This window comes from Hesperophylax consimilis, chromosome 27, assembly GCF_061612785.1.
Source record: "Hesperophylax consimilis isolate HC1 chromosome 27, BYU_Hcon_1.0, whole genome shotgun sequence".
Lineage (NCBI taxonomy): Eukaryota > Metazoa > Arthropoda > Insecta > Trichoptera > Limnephilidae > Hesperophylax > Hesperophylax consimilis.
Genome location: NC_142862.1, coordinates 586,295 through 605,073, shown reverse-complemented (window position 1 = coordinate 605,073; position 18,779 = coordinate 586,295). Strand labels below are relative to the sequence as shown.

The 18,779-nt window shown below is 34.9% G+C and overlaps 1 protein-coding gene across 1 annotated transcript in view; it reads left to right on the top strand.

Moving 5' to 3' along the window:
- Nucleotides 1-16,077, top strand: part of spab (space blanket) — a 73,326-nt gene extending 57,249 nt beyond the window's left edge. Inside the window, exons 4-6 of the mRNA XM_089648375.1 lie at nt 4,514-4,615; nt 5,086-5,222; nt 12,886-16,077. Coding sequence (XP_089504501.1) covers nt 4,514-4,615; nt 5,086-5,222; nt 12,886-13,014 — 368 coding nt within the window. The 3' untranslated portion in view covers nt 13,015-16,077. The remainder of the gene's footprint in view (nt 1-4,513; nt 4,616-5,085; nt 5,223-12,885) is intronic.
- The last annotated feature ends 2,702 nt before the right edge of the window (nt 16,078-18,779 follow it).

Below are 18,779 nucleotides of genomic sequence, written 5' to 3'. Positions count from 1 at the left end.
GGTTGAAATCGAACGTTTTTAGAGTCCGTTTGTCAAGCGATTTTAATGCTTATAATACACACATAGCTTCCTCTTAAAATAAAACTCATTGTCCTGCTGCTTCCTATAAGATGACAGTATCCTTGAAAACTGATTACTCTTTCAACACGTATTAGGTTTCTACTTTGTCTCTATTGAAATATGAAAATGTTGAACAAAAGGGCTGATAATATAAAGCTGCCAATAAAATGTTAAGTAATTTGATGGAAAATTTGTTGCGACAATTTTTTACAAACGAAAATAGGTAACATAAAATTTTATTTGCAAAATGGATTCGAAATTGGTAAAAAATATGTGTATCAACAATAATTGGACTTTGATTATACCTCATGGCAGAAAAGCAATTTCTTTTATGCTCATGTTTTTTAATCATATCATCTCTGAAAAAAGTGCGCAAAGCATTGGTGTATTATATTTAGATGAGCCCATGCAGCGAAAAATAGGTTCCGCTTTTTAACGTCCAACTGGAACTGACCTCCAACTCTCCCAACGCTCTAACTAAAACTACCTAATCCGGTCTACGCGCACGACGTTTCCACGAGATATTATTACGCAGTAGCGCCTATCGAAGTTTTTGTTAAAAAAACTAAAAAATAAATTATTTTTTTAATTTTAAACTAATGTTTATAAGACACGGTTTTATGCATAGCATAAAGGATAACAAATAATTATAAGCAATAATTAGTCGCCTGAAATATTAATACAAATTGAAAATATCTCCCGAGTAAAAATAAATGCCGCCAACGGGAATTGAACCCGTGCCTTCTGATGTCCGGTCAGGTGCTCTGTATCCCCTGAGCTATGTCGGCTTATTTCCAACCCGCCAAATGATTCAATATGTACTAGTACCTCAATCAACAATTACTGCTTATAATTATTTAAAAAATATATCATTCAAATAATCTAAATGGCGCGCGGAGAAAAATGAATATTGCTAATTTATTAAGAATTTCTTTAATTGTTGATCCAGTTAAAAACGGGATTGCTGGCCCTGAAACAATTAATTAATAGGTTTCCTGACAAAATTTTAGTAGAATACGAATATATTATCACGACGTCTGTACACGTAATATTTAGTTCTAATATTTTCGCATTTCGTTATTATATATTATCAAGGCACTTGCAGGTGCATGATCACGTGTTCCGATATATTAGGAATTTGCTATAAGTTTATCCGGAAACGGCCTGCAAACCCGTTTTTAACCGGATTACTAACAATTTGAAGAGATTCTTAATAAATTGGCAATACCCAATTTCCTCCGTACTACATGGCTGTTAGGTATTACAAAAAACGCGAAATATTCAGGTCCCTAATTATGTAACTTTTGAGAAACTGGCTTGTTCACACACACGTAAAAACATCTTCTGTAAAACTGGCTTGTTCACACGCACGTAAGAACATCTTCTGGAAAACTGGCTTGTTCACACGCACGTAAGAACATCTTCTGGAAAACTGGCTTGTTCACACGCACGTAAGAACATCTTCTGTAAAACTGGCTTGTTCACACGCACGTTAGAACATCTTCTGGAAAACTGGCTTGTTCACACGCACGTAAGAACATCTTCTGTAAAACTGGCTTGTTCACACGCACGTAAGAACATCTTCTAGAAAACTGGCTTGTTCACACGCACGTAAGAACATTTTCTAGAAAACTGGCTTGTTTACACGCACGTAAGAACATCTTCTGGAAAACTGGCTTGTTCACACGCACGTAAGAACATCTTCTAGAAAACTGGCTTGTTCACACGCACGTAAGAACATCTTCTGGAAAACTGGCTTGTTCACACGCACGTAAGAACATCTTCTAGAAAACTGGCTTGTTCACACGCACGTAAGAACATCTTCTGGAAAACTGGCTTGTTCACACGCACGTAAGAACATCTTCTGTAAAACTGGCTTGTTCACACGCACGTTAGAACATCTTCTGGAAAACTGGCTTGTTCACACGCACGTAAGAACATCTTCTGTAAAACTGGCTTGTTCACACGCACGTAAGAACATCTTCTAGAAAACTGGCTTGTTCACACGCACGTAAGAACATCTTCTGGAAAACTGGCTTGTTCACACGCACGTAAGAACATCTTCTGTAAAACTGGCTTGTTCACACGCACGTAAGAACATCTTCTAGAAAACTGGCTTGTTCACACGCACGTAAGAACATCTTCTGGAAAACTGGCTTGTTCACACGCACGTAAGAACATCTTCTGGAAAACTGGCTTGTTCACACGCACGTAAGAACATCTTCTGTAAAACTGGCTTGTTCACACGGACGTAAGAACATCTTCTTTAAAACCTTTGTTTTATTTTATTTTTATTGATTTGTTCGCTCGCTTTTGGGAAACAACTCATTTAATCTCATATAAATCGTTGCATCTCCCTTACAATGAGAAATATAATCTAAACGCGGCGTTAGAAAGAGAAAACATTACATTTCATAATCTAGAAGTTAACCAAGATATAGTTAAAATGTACACCTGTTAAATCGATAACCTGTTCTATGTATCCAAAAGTTCCGACCCCAATATGAAAAAAAAAAGATTTTTTCTGAATTGTTTTTTTATAAAACGACCACAAAGTAAGGTAAAATGTGTGTGTTTTTTTCGTTATTAGTGATTTTAGTTACAACAACTTAAAGTGAATCTAATAAAAAAAAAATCTTTTCATTCATTCAATTTGTGATATTTATTATAAAGTTTAAGTTAAGTTTAATTTATTACAAATTTATTAAAGCGTATTTCATCATCTTTCAAAAACAGATTTTAGTTTTCAGATACGTTCAGTAAAATTCCATTTATTTGGATTTTATTGCAAATGCATAGCTTATTTCAATATTGTAACACACCCCCAAAATCCTAGGTGCACCACATCTCACCATACACAGAAAGTTTATAAAGAAGGAGTAGGCAGATAGCTCCATGTTTAATTTACATTCATTCATTACCATTCACAATTGAAACTTGAGTTGGCTTTAGAAGTGTTTAGTAACCAGATCTGAATGGCCAGGCACGTACCAACCATCCTCTGCCCATCTCCTTCCCCTCTCCGCTCACTCTGTGCTCAGAGTGTAACCCAATTGAGAAAAACATAGTCCCACCGGCTTTGGGCACCTGGGACTCTTGGGACGTAAGCTGTAAGTAGTAGTAACTCTGTAATGTAGACTCTTGAACATGAGTTCTCTGGATTTTGTCAGATATTAAATTTAACACGTTTTGATATATTTTAGATGTTGATATTTAATTAGTTGCCAACTTGAAGATATAATTGCAAGTATATTTTATAGTATAACCAATAACTGCAATAATATATAATCCTCGAGTTAAACATTATACACCTACTTAAACACATACGCCTACGTGCTACTGCAAGAAATATCACATTTTCTTTTTAGGAAAATCAGATTGTATTTTTTTGGTTCTATTCAGTAATATTTCAAATGTATGAATAAAAACCTAATAACCTGAAAAACTACCCTTAGAGATTGCCATTCCCCGGACCAAAATAGAAATGATTTTTGTACACAATCCAATGGTTTTCTCCGTAATGGATCACGTAGAGCTTATATTCGAAGCCGGTTATTTCTTAGATTAGATTTCATAGTAAAAAGGAAAACTTTTTTTAACTTGTGCAATTTATTTTAAATTTGAAAAACGAAAATGATCTATGAGCCTAAAATGTATTATTACAGTTTGTAACTTCTCACCTAGATGTCTTATTCTGAAAAGGGAGCAAGTCAGTACGCATAATTGGTTTAAGACAGGAGAAAAAGGGGGAACGGAAGGAGAATTGATTAGATTGAAACGAGAAACATGGGTTTAAATATAGTTTTTATAATATCCATCAACAATCATCAAAAATACTAATTTTTTTGTGGGTCTCTCTTGATTGAAACTCATGTTCAATAAACTCAGATTTGTTTTGAATTAAAATTGGAACTGATGTGTCAAGAATTCAGACAAGCTATAAAGTACCTACCTATAATTTCGTTATATTTTAACAGAAAATTATTTTATGTCCATATTATTAAAATGTGTGTTTCTTTCATTTAAATTTTTAAGGGTTAATCTTCACAAGTAAATTCAGATTTCGTGATTTTTCAAGGATCTGCCTTTTTTAGCTAACATGCACTGATCAACCCTACAATTATATTTATTATACAAATACAATTATATATTTGCGCTAGTTTTAAATAACGAATTACTTAATCAACAACTGAACAGACAAACAATTCGTAGAACCTAGAAATATGACCTACACTAAAAAAAAAAAAAAACGATTTGAAAGAAAACTAACATTTAAGACCTTCCGAATCCACTCCCGGACATACCAATAAAATTTAAGAAAATTCTGACCTCACTCACTCCATAAACACACTTCTATCGGTTTATTTCTTCGATAATTACGATAATAATTTATTGTATTATAACATTGTGCAAATGGTTTGAAGTAAAATTGATTTATTTATTTATTTGACAGTGATCGGGTCTTGCCTATTCGCGTACGGCCGAAAGGTGGGAGAGCTGTGCCGACGAGACAACGACTGTGAATCAGGCCTGCTTTGCACCGACACCGCTCCAGGTAAGAATAACTACTTCTTTAACTGTTTTCTTTGTAATTACTTAAGCATTCGATCATCAGTAATCGTCAATAACGACGGCCTCTGTTGTTGAGTGGTATCAATCCTTAAAACCTCGGTCTGTGCTCTATTTAATTTATTTATTTAAAATCCTATTTACTGTTTTTGCGACACGTTCCAGAGTGGTAGATGCTTTCGGTATCGCCCTAATGAAAGACCAACATTCAGAATCGAAACGTGAAATGACTTTAGCCTTTTTTTGGTAACCAGGTCTAAATACCCTGGTTATTTCCTATCTTTCTCTTCCCATATCCATCTCCTCACCGCTACCTTCAGCCTCACAACTTACCCTAATTGGGGATGCAATGGTCTCAGTGGCTCCAGACTCCAGACGTTTGGAAGCAGTTGGGACTCTTGTGTATTGTTGTGTTGCGTAAGTAATAATCAGTAACCTGATATTGTGTGTGTGCAGGCGAGCCCCGCGTGTGCCGCCCCCCCATGTCCAGCAGCAAACAGTACGCCGAGGAATGCCACATGTCCGGCGAGTGCGACATCTCCAGGGGTCTGTGCTGTCAGCTGCAGCGTCGCCACCGACAGCAGCCCAGAAAGGTAATACACATGATGTCATAACATACATATATATAAATACATGTCATACATACATGTAGACAAACAGACAGACGGAAAGTCATACATATATGCACAATGTGTAGGTAAACAGGAAATCAGGCAAGTAGTTAAACAGATCAGCAGACAAATAAGACAACAGATATAGACACACTGGAGATACAGAGACAAGTAGTAAAACAGAAAGGACACAAATATATCTATAGCCAAACAAACGGTCGTACAGGCATTCAGACACAAACACTTCACAGACAGACATGAGCGGACAAACAGGGGGGATGCACAGACCGTCAGATTGATAAAATACAGATATACCTACCGATAGACAAACATAAAGGCTTGTACCATTCATCCTTACGCATTCTTGTTAGATTCATCCGTACGCGTCCCTGTACTATTCATCCGTACTCGTTCCTGTACGATTCATCCGTACGCGTTTCTGCACGATTCATCCGATTTTGCTGAAAATTCAAAAGTGTTTTCTTAGTGGTGAAAGCTCAAGAAAATCCTAAAGTATTATCTCTGCACTGAAGTAAGATACGGAGTCGAATTAAAGTCGACATAATGTAGTTTTTTAACCAGTAACAATGTGAATTTCATGATACTACTGAAGCGAATAGTAGAAAAAGTCGGGGATACTAGAGGAAGACATAAATCAAATAATTATTTGTTATAAAATGAGACGTAAATGATGAACGAAGAAAAAGGTGTATGGATAATACATGACTTGGAAGTGAATGGTTGAAGACGTTGAGGATGCCTGAGGGAGACATGGCATGATCAAGTGAAACAAATACTTATTACAATACAATAATATTATTTCCACCTTACACCCACACTAGAGTGACCTGTGCTGAGGTGGACTAGAGATATTCAGTTTTCCTCGGTAGGGTGACCTGTGCTGAGGCGGACTAGAGATATTCAGTCTTCCTCGGTAGGGTGACCTGTGCTGAGGCGGACTAGAGATATTCAGTCTTCCTCGGTAGGGTGACCTGTGCTGAGGCGGACTAGAGATATTCAGTCTTCCTCGGTAGGGTGACCTGTGCTGAGGCGGACTAGAGATATTCAGTCTTCCTCGGTAGGGTGACCTGTGCTGAGGCGGACTAGAGATATTCAGTCTTCCTCGGTAGGGTGACCTGTGCTGAGGCGGACTAGAGATATTCAGTCTTCCTCGGTAGGGTGACCTGTGCTGAGGTGGAGTAGAGATATTCAGTCTTCCTCGGTAGGGTGACCTGTGCTGAGGCGGACTAGAGATATTCAGTCTTCCTCGGTAGGGTCACCTGTGCTGAGGCGGACTAGAGATATTCAGTCTTCCTCGGTAGGGTGACCTGTGCTGAGGCGGACTAGAGATATTCAGTCTTCCTCGGTAGGGTGACCTGTGCTGAGGCGGACTAGAGATATTCAGTCTTCCTCGGTAGGGTGACCTGTGCTGAGGCGGACTAGAGATATTCAGTCTTCCTCGGTAGGGTGACCTGTGCTGAGGCGGACTAGAGATATTCAGTCTTCCTCGGTAGGGTGACCTGTGCTGAGGCGGACTAGAGATATTCAGTCTTCCTCGGTAGGGTGACCTGTGCTGAGGTGGAGTAGAGATATTCAGTCTTCCTCGGTAGGGTGACCTGTGCTGAGGCGGACTAGAGATGTTCAGTCTTCCTCGGTAGGGTCACCTGTGCTGAGGCGGACTAGAGATATTCAGTCTTCCTCGGTAGGGTGACCTGTGCTGAGGCGGACTAGAGATATTCAGTCTTCCTCGGTAGGGTGACCTGTGCTGAGGCGGACTAGAGATATTCAGTCTTCCTCGGTAGGGTGACCTGTGCTGAGGCGGACTAGAGATATTCAGTCTTCCTCGGTAGGGTGACCTGTGCTGAGGCGGACTAGAGATATTCAGTCTTCCTCGGTAGGGTGACCTGTGCTGAGGCGGACTAGAGATATTCAGTCTTCCTCGGTAGGGTGACCTGTGCTGAGGCGGACTAGAGATATTCAGTCTTCCTCGGTAGGGTGACCTGTGCTGAGGTGGACTAGAGATATTCAGTCTTCCTCGGTAGAGTGACCTGTGCTGAGGCGGACTAGAGATATTCAGTCTTCCTCGGTAGGGTGACCTGTGCTGAGGCGGACTAGAGATATTCAGTCTTCCTCGGTAGGGTGACCTGTGCTGAGGCGGACTAGAGATATTCAGTCTTCCTCGGTAGGGTGACCTGTGCTGAGGCGGACTAGAGATATTCAGTCTTCCTCGGTAGGGTGACCTGTGCTGAGGCGGACTAGAGATATTCAGTCTTCCTCGGTAGGGTGACCTGTGCTGAGGCGGACTAGAGATATTCAGTCTTCCTCGGTAGGGTGACCTGTGCTGAGGCGGACTAGAGATATTCAGTCTTCCTCGGTAGGGTGACCTGTGCTGAGGCGGACTAGAGATATTCAGTCTTCCTCGGTAGGGTGACCTGTGCTGAGGCGGACTAGAGATATTCAGTCTTCCTCGGTAGGGTGACCTGTGCTGAGGTGGACTAGAGATATTCAGTCTTCCTCGGTAGAGTGACCTGTGCTGAGGCGGACTAGAGATATTCAGTCTTCCTCGGTAGGGTGACCTGTGCTGAGGCGGACTAGAGATATTCAGTCTTCCTCGGTAGGGTGACCTGTGCTGAGGCGGACTAGAGATATTTAGTCTTCCTCGGTAGGGTGACCTGTGCTGAGGCGGACTAGAGATATTCAGTCCTCCTCACTATAGTATATATATAACTTGGAATATGTTTTTATGTCATTGCGATTTGATCTGGTGTGACGAATACACGGTATAGTAGAGGATTCCGTTCATTAAAATAGTTTCTATAGTATATTTTTAGCATATATTTTTTGTACATTTGGGACATCAAAATTATTGAAAATATAATTATTTATAAGTCCCCGAGCAAAGCTGGGTATACATTAGCTACCATTATAAAACTTATAGCCGTGCATTTTACCTAACAAAATATTTCAAAATAATACATTTTCGTAAAATGCTTTTTATAACATCTTCAGCCACAAGATAAATGTATTTTATGAGTTACAACGCTGTAATATTTGAAGGGTACCTACTTCAACATTTTGGCAAATTATACACGAAAAAATACTTACGAGATAATATTTTTACGCAAACAGCAGATTTGAGGTTTGTGTCCAAATTACCGTCGGATTTGTGCTTTTGAAATTCCGCTGGTGACAGGCCATTAAAATTGAAACATTCCTTTCTATTTAATACATGTTTTATGCCACAAAATTCTTTTTTACAAGACGAAAACCTCGGACCAGTGCCGGATTTACCCAAAGTATTCAATTTGTTCTGTGATATTACAATTCAAATGGACAAGATTGAACATTGAAGACTAACTTATAAGTGACTAGGACCTGATCCAGAAACTTTGTATTAATTTATTTTTTTAAATCATTTTCCGACTTTATGTCCGGGTTAAATCTTACCCACGGGAAAAACTAAACCCTTCCACACACTTTTACACAAATGATCATCTAGTCAATCCCCATTATGCAAGTGCATTATATAAGCATAAAAAATACAACACGTCAAATCACCAGAGAAAATAATTCACCGACTCCAGATATTTTCATATCAGAGGGTTCGGCTCGGTAGAACTCCTAACAGGGCCTATAAACCCTACTAATCCCTCAAAATAAGTATTTAAAAAATCTTTCGTTATCCTAAATGCATTTAAAATGACTGATTTTTGTATTTTTATATATAAATTCTTTGACAGATCTAATACGCATAAATTTTGAACGAGAGAGCTAGGTATAATGCCAGTAGCCGAAATAACAAATGATAATATTTTTATAGTTTGAGAATGCTGAATTCTTTTTATCTCATTTCCTAAATCTGTGTATTTTCTTATTTTTTCATTAACAGATTTTTGAATATTACAGGAATTCGGAATAGCGACAACAATGATATGTTATTTTTTTAATAGGAATATTATTAGTTGAAGATAATAATAAGTTAATTCTGAATTTGAAAAATGATATCGACTAAAAGATGTAAAATCAAAAAAAGGTTCCAATGTCCGAGTAGGTCCTGGTAAGACAGAAATCCTGAGTTCGATTCCCAGATGAGACCGTTACCTTTCTATTTTTCTGTGTCTTGTATTGGTTCATGTTTCGTTTAGATTTATTAGTATGTATTATCTTCTTCTTCAATGTTTTTATTTCGTTTTTATATTTTATTTCGCAACCCCTTTTAAATAACGTGTCAAAATTCAAAACCTTGGACAGAGAAAATAGTGAACTTATTTTTAAATTATGGCTTTCACTCTTCAAGGGTTGTCTAGATTATCAGTTCAAATTTCGGAGAGACTAAGATAATGGATTTTAGAGTCAAAATCATTATCTCATTGTGACAAGGCTCGATTTATTGCATTTATTGTTTTTTTTCTTCTCTATGGCGCTTATTCTAGTGGTACCTAACTGTTTTCACAGAAGTAAAATATAAAACACAGATGAAAACTAATCTTAAAATTAGTCCAAACAGTAAGCTGTTTTAATTTAGACGGTTTTATCGCTCTCCCGAAAAGTAAAGAATTGTTACGTAAGCCTTTTGGGATAGTCGTGAAATTATTGTCATCTAACAACACTTTACTTTCTTCTACTAATATCATTATACGCGGAATATATTGGTAGTACAATGACGGGAGGACGTAGCAAGCAGAAGAAAGAACCTGCAACGCCTGAGTTTTTAACAAATGTCTTTGGCCACTTGGCTTTTAACTCATTCGACAGGTCTATTTATTGATCAAACTCCGGAGCATCTACGAATTCAGCGGCCCTGTGCTACATCCCCTTTAGTCCAGTTGTATGTTCGAGCCTGAAATCTAATACACAGGTACCGGATTTAGGAAATATTACATTTTCAAATATTCTGGGAGGATTTTTTGACACTCTGAAGTAATCACCGTTCGCTCACATCCTAAAAGGTTTCACCAAGTACATAAATAATGTTAAAAATTCGCCTATTTTTTATGCCTTGGGAATTTTCTGAGCTTTTCGCGCTGTGATAATGTATGCTTCTTTTATGAGATGAGATATAATTTATGTGTATTTCGCGACGTGGGGAAATTTTTCCTTGTCGAAGACGAGCCGAGACGTACATTCTAAGGCAGTGGTTCTTGACCTTTTTGGAGGTACCGAACCCCACCAGTTACATATGCGCATTCACCGAACCCCTCCTAATTTGAAAAATAAAATTCGATTTTTACAAATTCAAAACAAGGTATATATTTATATATAGGTGTACAAAATGAAAAAATAAATAAATAAAAAACAAAGATCAAAACATTAAATTTTAATGGTTAAATCAAAACATGAAACATATTAATTATTATTTATTTTAAATCAGTTTGACTTCTGCTGTTTCATTTCAGAAACCAATTCAGAAATTCGCGTAATTTTACACGTAACATATGGTCATTTTCGGGCGGTCATCTTGACCGGTAATCGCAAGCTCTACCGCTGCGTTATCAGTTATCATCTGCAGCCAATGATGGACAAGCGGGGCGTGTCACCGTGAATCATATAAGTCTTGACCTCCACCGAACCCCCGAGACTAACTCACTCACTTATTCAGATGCCTTAGAATCTAAGGCATCTGAATAATATATAGATTTTCATAGATGTTCGTTTTTGTGATGCACAATTTGAATGGAAACCAATGTCGCCACTGATTTATTATATTAGCTTTTGCCGACGTGCACACGCGGCTGATATAAAACATTGTTATTTTATTAAAAATCTAGTCAAATTATTCGGTTTCCTATTAAAAACAGGACTGCAGGCCTTTAACTTATGAATTGACAGATTTCATAACAAATTATCAGTAAAGTTCATAAAAATTATAATATTTTCGCATTTCGTCGGATATAAAAGCAACACGCGCTATTGTTTCTCTTTCTACACAGACAGATCCACAGCAACGCGTGTTGGGTACCTACAGCTAATTATTAATAGATTAAAACGGATAAAAAATAACATGAACAATAGTAAATATTTTAATTTATACTAATATACTAGTGAATTGGTCATAAGAATAGAAATTATTAACAAAAACATGATTTTAATCACAAATGTAAAATCATAACTCATTCGCCGGGAAACGGACGTGCACGGCGCATGCGTGAAGTCGTTGCAAGTTCTTCGCAGCGCAGTTAGGTATTTATTTTTATTGGTAATAATACGAAAAATAAATTGTACCGTCTTTGTACAATGTGTAACAAAAACATCGTTCAACGGTTTTGAAGTGATTTTTCATTAGTAAGGCTAAGATTTTTCATTAGCTCCCATTTTAATTACAAAACGAGGCCTTTCACCACCGCCGTTTTTCTTTCACACGTCCCACGCCGGGGTCTAGCACACTGAAATACTTTACAATATCGGATCGATAGGCGTAACTACCGGTGATTTTATACAGATTTACAGAGCACGGTCGCGCTGTTGACAGCCAGACTGATATTGATAGTGTAATAAATTAGAAATCGACATACGCTGGCCACATCTTCTATGAATTGACATACCTAATCTGAATTTTTATATCGCTAGTTACGATTTTTTCTCTATGTGATACTGCAATATAAATATAAACCAACTGCGCGGAGCCGGTGGAACTTTGACATAGTATACTGTTATTTTGGAGAATATTAGTTTTTAACGGAAAATTCGTTTTCGTTAATCGATGTTTTTAATTCAACACAAGAAAAAAACATTCGAAAAAATTAATTTACCTTTTAAGTTCTATGGGTATTTGATGGGAAACATTCGACGTTGCAGTATTTTTTGATTTTCATTCAAAACGTGTGAAGATAACAATGGAAGAATTCTGCATGATAAAAAAATTGACTAGAATATTGAGAGGCGAGTATGTGAACCGCCGCCCTGGGAACCATTAATTGGATAACCAACACCTCTGCCATGATGTTTGTCCAGGTCTTGTCGGCGGATGAGTCTGCCCACCCGCTGCCTAGCAGGCAGGATCGGGAGAGACCGGTTGAGGGAGACCCTTCGATCTCTTCAGCCGGACTCTCTCGACCCATAACAATAGGAGGGATAGATTCATACGTCTGTCACACTGACCCCTCAGGATTCTACTCACCCCTCGTAACTTTTTTTCCTACCCAGAACCTTCTCTCATTCATTATCCCCTCATTAAAAATTCCTCCACGCGACATCCCCATAGATGACATACGCTCCGAGGGAAATTATTTTCCCTCAGGCCTCTTGTGAGGAGCTAATAGAAATTTTCATCATATAGGGATACTAATGTCGACTGTCTGTGCGTCCTGCTTACTTCTGGTTAAATAAACTCAAATTTGCTTTGAATTTAAGTGTCATGTTCACAATTGTAACTGATTATGCGAAGAATTTAGAATAACGATAAAATACCTACCGATAAAATAATATTTTTAAGAGAAAATAATTTTAATCTCCATTTTAAAAATTGGAACTGATTTGTCAAAAATTCAGACTATCCCGAGTTTTTTGACGAATCTGCGCTAGTATACAACATAAATTAATATTTATTATATCTATGGATGTTTAATGATGGCTTTGCTAGGATCGTGCAATATGCAATTTTATAATTTTCATATAAAATATTTGACTTTTTTATATTTATTTTCAGGTTTGCTCTTACTTCAAAGACCCTCTCGTCTGCATCGGTCCAGTAGCGATGGATCAAATCAAAGTCAACGACATCCAGCACACAGCTGGAGAAAAGAGGATCACATCCTACAAAAACTCCCTCCATTAAACAAATAAAGCAAAAACTACAATAACACTCACAAAACTATAAATATGCTGAAACAGAAATCTATTTGTATTATAATACAACTGTTCTATTCTGTTTTGAATGTTTATTTTTGTGTGGGATGCTATTTGTTCTGCCATCTTGGATAAAACATTCTGAGTTTTGACAGCTGTCAGATTCTAAATAATCCCGCCAAATTTATGTTTTTTGCTTTAGCCATTTGAAAAAAATGCTTTTACAATATGAAGGCACTTACCACACAAATGGTTTTATTTGAAAATGCACACTTTCGAAGTGAGAAGTGCTAAAACTCTTCGTAAAATTGAGATTAAATGTTATAAATCATTGTTTTTCGAGGATAATTCAACAATCCGGTAAATGGCTGATTCAAATACCTGTGAATAACGCACAACGTCGTGTTCAATTGTTTGAATGGATTATATTTCAAAATAAATATTAAAATTCATAATCGTATGGTTTAAATCTCGGAATGTTTTGTCCAACCCTTTTGACTCTTGCAAAGAATTTTGGATAGGATTTTTGACATTAGTTTTATTTGATATTTTCGAATTTCTGGCTGAAATGGTTGAGACTGTAGACATTTAATATTTATTAATATAAGGCGTAATGTTTTGATTCCCTCAAACGAAATGTAAATTGCTATTTGAAAAAAAAACACACAAAAAAAACTGTTTGAATTTATTTAAACGGATAGGTTATACATGTATAGGTATACTGTGAAGCTTTTGCTGCTCTCAATGGTTTATTTATCCTTGTGAAAAAAATCATATGAAGAATATGCTGTAATAAAGTCTAAGCTTTACCTATTACTCTTTATTTCAGAATCAAAGTGTACTTACACATAACAAATACTTTCCTATAAATTGCCCAGACGCTGACAGACATGATGGGCTCCAATCTTGTTCAAACAGAATTGCCCAGAGGCTGACAGACATGATGGGCTCCAATTTTGTTCAAACAGAATTGCCCAGATGCTGACACACATTATGGGCTCCAATCTTGTTCAAACAGAATTATTTCTTTCATGGTTGATGTTTATTGATTTACTCAATGTCTTTTCCTGACCACCGCTTGGTTGCAAATAAAAAATCTGTAAAGAAACAGATATATTTTATTAGTTGCCTTTTAAAACTACAGAATGTAACCAACCTGTCAAAGCATTTTAAAGATCTTCATCGTCATGGAAGTACTTTCCCGAAGCCAATTCTTCATGCGAGTGAACAGAGGGACCTAAGTCCAGGCTGTACGGGGAACGGGGGGTGTTATGCATCTATTCACTCATGAACAAGTGACTTGGCCAGCACAAAATGCTGTGACAGGTTGACTGCATTCCTATTCTGTCAAGTTTTATGCAGAAGGAATTTGAAAATTGGTAAAACATTATAATAAGCAGTGCTTGAATTTAAATGGTGACTATGCTGAAAAATAGTGGATTGTTCAAGAGGTACGTAATTAAATATTTGTATCTGTGCAGGTTTTTTTATTTATAGCCATAAAAATCGGTAAAACTATAACAATAATATAATGTTGTAAAAAGTCACTGTTTTTAGGATATCTAAATAGAAAATTGAGGAACTTCACATTGAAATATTTATTACCGATTACGAATTCAGAATATTCTTTATTATATTGTTTATTCTTGCCCATCTACCATCTGCCATCATCGGCGCTGCTAGTATCTAGACATTTATATGGAAGGTAGGCACTAGTTGAAGAGAATTTGAACTCGTTCAGTAAGAATGATAGTTCAGCATTTCACCAATAGATGTCAGGTCATAAATGCCGAAAACTCGGTCTTTTCTTTTCAGCCAATCAAACTTTCTGCCAGTAAATTTTATATTTCGTGCAGTGTTTTGTTTTGTAGAAATTTTGTTTATAACATAAAGATTATAAATGTGTAGATAAGTATTATAACTTACTATAACTTTTGTGTTTAAAAAAACACGTTATCGTCTCAGTTTCGCAAACGTACCTAAATCTTAAATAGAAGACACGAAAAAGTGTCGTAGATTAAGAAAAAATATGTATTTGTAATCGCTAAGTCAAATATTTGAAATTTCACTTGAATCTAATTATTATTTAAATCTATAAACAAAAATAACTTTTTATTCACTTTTTACTAAGGTTGAAATCTGTGAGCATTTTGATTGGTATATTACCTGTATGTACTTCACGTTCATCCCTTATTGTACTTTGTATTAACACTGAAACTTTCAATATTACATATTTTATATTTACTTTATATACGTCGAGTTTGTGGACATCAAATATAAAGAAATATAACATAATATACCGTGTCTGTGAGTGGATATCTGTCCTATCTATGTGCTTCTGGTTGTATTGACTTGTGTTATAACAGAGTGAACCTGGTGTTAGTGTAAAGGCAAAAAATGATTAAAATGATCAACATTTGGCATCTGCGACGTAAAGACAAAAGTGTTATTTTACATCTATAGATGTGTGTACATTTGGCAAAGAAAGTGTATAGGTATTGTCCAAGAATTTGTTAAGTAAAACTATAACACAAAAAATGGTAAAGTGATGCTAAAGTCTTTGGTTTTTGTTTGAAAATTTACCATTAATATTATGCAACATATTATTTGAGAAATATTGGTACAAATCTGCATTAAAAAATGATGAATAACAAATATAACATTCATTCTAAACATGCTGCTACCGTTACGAAAAACAACTTTTCTCGAAATTGTATCTACACGCTTACAAAACATGTTAAAAAAATTGTTTACTGATTTGAAATGCTCAAAGCTTTTAGCCAACCACTAATATATCTACATTGATTCTTAACTATGTCCATTCCACGTTCTAAAGTTATATCATTTTTGATCTATAAAAACATGTACTTCCATGTCAGACATGCTAGTGAATTATTGTTTGGAACATATTCCAACCAATATTCTAAAACTAACAGTATGATCTAGTAAATTATTGTTTGGAACACATTCCAACCAATATTCTAAAACTAACAGTTTGATCTAGTAAATTATTGATTGGAATACATTCCAACCAATATTCTAAACCTAACAGTTTGATCTAGTAAATTATTGTTTGGAATACATTCCAACCAACATTCTAAAACTAACAGTTTGATCTAGTAAATTATTGTTTTGTTACATTCCAACCAATATTCTATTTGGGTGAGCAATAAAAGGTTTACAAGATTAAGAATCTATGGTTAAGTTTGTGCACTGTGTTCTATCAATACATTTTTTATCTATAGTTAAGAATCAATGAAAAAAAGTTTAAAACGTTTTTTCCACTGTAGATTCCAAATAATTTATTAATAATATAAATAAATGGTATTGTATGTTAAAAATACTTAAGACTAAATTGTTAACGATACATATCAATCTGGCTGAGGCAAATTTAGCTATAAATAAGTACTTACTTAAATTATTTCTTAAAGTATGTACTTACTTAAATTTATTTCAAACTAGTGAGTAAGTACTTAAATTAATTTATTATAACGATTATTTACAATAATACATAGTACACTTCATTATTACATTATGTTGTTAACACCTGTATTATTAGCAAGCCACATATTTTAAAGTTACTTCATTGTTTTTTAAAAACGAATTTATCATTTTTGTTCCAAATTTCGTCAATATCAGCATTAAAAATAGAAAAGTTGCTTGAAATGGCTTTAGCTATGTTTAGTGACCAGATAAGAAAAACTTGATATTTTCCAACCTTCCTGTTCCCAATCTCCTTACCTGCAACAATCAGCCTCACAGCATTTCCCAACTTAGGGATGCTATATACGTTTGTTTGTAATAATTAGGTTTGGTAATCATGGGTGGTTCACACATGATTGCATATTTAATAAATATGTTTATTTTTTATGCCATAATATTTGCTTCAAAATGAGGCTTTTAAGATCACCGATTAATTCTTTGGTGTTTTGTTTAGAATTAAAGTAGTTAAGCTTATTTATTATAAAAGAATGGCGGAATTGTGATAAAGTTGGGGGTTAGACATTTTAAATATTATTTATTAATATTTCAAAGAGTTCAATATATTTCTCACCATTAAACAAACAAAAAATCGGTAAATGTTAAAATGAGTGCAAATAAAAAAAAAGTCTATTTATGCGCTTAACATCTTTGCTATGATGGCTTTTTCTATTTGTCTAACAATAAAAAAGGTATAAGTATTCAATTATTTACAATATAACTTCTTCACAAATTACATAATGTTATGTATGTTCGACATGTCTTAACAAATATATAATTACATAATGTTATGTAAGTTCGACATGTCTTGTCTTGAAAATTTAATACCTACATGAACATGTGTTTTTATTAAATTTGTTTTATATTGAGTTTTTTGTCAAACCAGGTAGTAGAGGCCTAAAATGTTGGATATTTAAAATAATTATATTATACAAAAAAGCAGATATTGTCTTGGCATTGAAAACTATTTATTAGTGAGTAGAATATTAAGATCTTTGTGGTATAAAACATATCAATTCATATTACGTAGACATAAGTTTTACGATAAAATATTAATATGTCTGTGATTCGTGTAATCTCCTTTTTAAAATATTGTTTCTTTCATTCCAAAAATTGATTTTTTAACAATAACACTTAAATTACCTTCCCTTCAATTCATAGCATTAAAGTTAAACGCAACGTACGTTATAATCTATGCGTTCATTCGTGGCGTTAATTAAATTATTTTTATTGAAATAACTTTTACAAGTTATGCTTTACAATATGAAGACGAATTATTTGTTTGCGCCTGTACATACGTAATATGAATATGAATAAACAGTTTTGTTCGTATAAAAACTCAATTCTTTCAAGAAAGGCATCTAAATACAATATTGTATTGAATTACCGATACAACATTTACGTATTTGTATGCATCTCTTGAAAGAATTGAGTTTGCACACTGACAAAACTATTTATTCGCACTCATATTATATTATACGGGCGCAAATAAATAATTCGTCTTCATATTTTTAAGCACAACATGCAGAAAGTGTATTTTCCTAAAATAATTAAATTAACGCCATCTATGAAAGAGCACATTATGAATTCTTTTAAATATACCCAAAAACCATTATGAGAAAAACAAAATCTAAATTGCAAACACAAACTGCTTTATCGACAGAAAACTCTAATGGTAAATGCTTCATAAAATAATCAACAGATGTCAGTGCACACAATTCAGCATAGCAGTCAGAAACCTAGCTGTCCATGATAATTTAGATTTTACAGAACACTTTAAAAATGAGTGATTTTTTTTCCATGAAGGTATTACAACTGCTTCCTATTCCTTATTGGCCTAAATCTAATGCTGTGTTGATAGCCAAGCTAGTAGAATATTTATAAAAATAACAACATAACCTATTATGTTTACCAAAAATTTTATTAAATGTATATCCTTAAATTATTGTAACAATAGTTAAAAGCTGTAAAACAGATATTTATTTGAAAATAAAGTGAGTATATTATATTAACAAATGCATCAATAATTTATTGTTTTCAATTTATTTAGAATGTTAATAATTCATAGCAACAATTTTATTATTATTCAAACAACAAATAGAAAAAAGATTTCAGGTGCCACGAGAATTTTAACAAATTTTTTTTACTTACTAGTTAGAATATAATTATAGAAAAAACAGTACATTAGTTACAGTGATGAAACAATTTACCGATATTAAATATTTCAAGGAAGGTACTTAAGATATGTTTCCTTGTAATGTCTTTTAAGTGGTA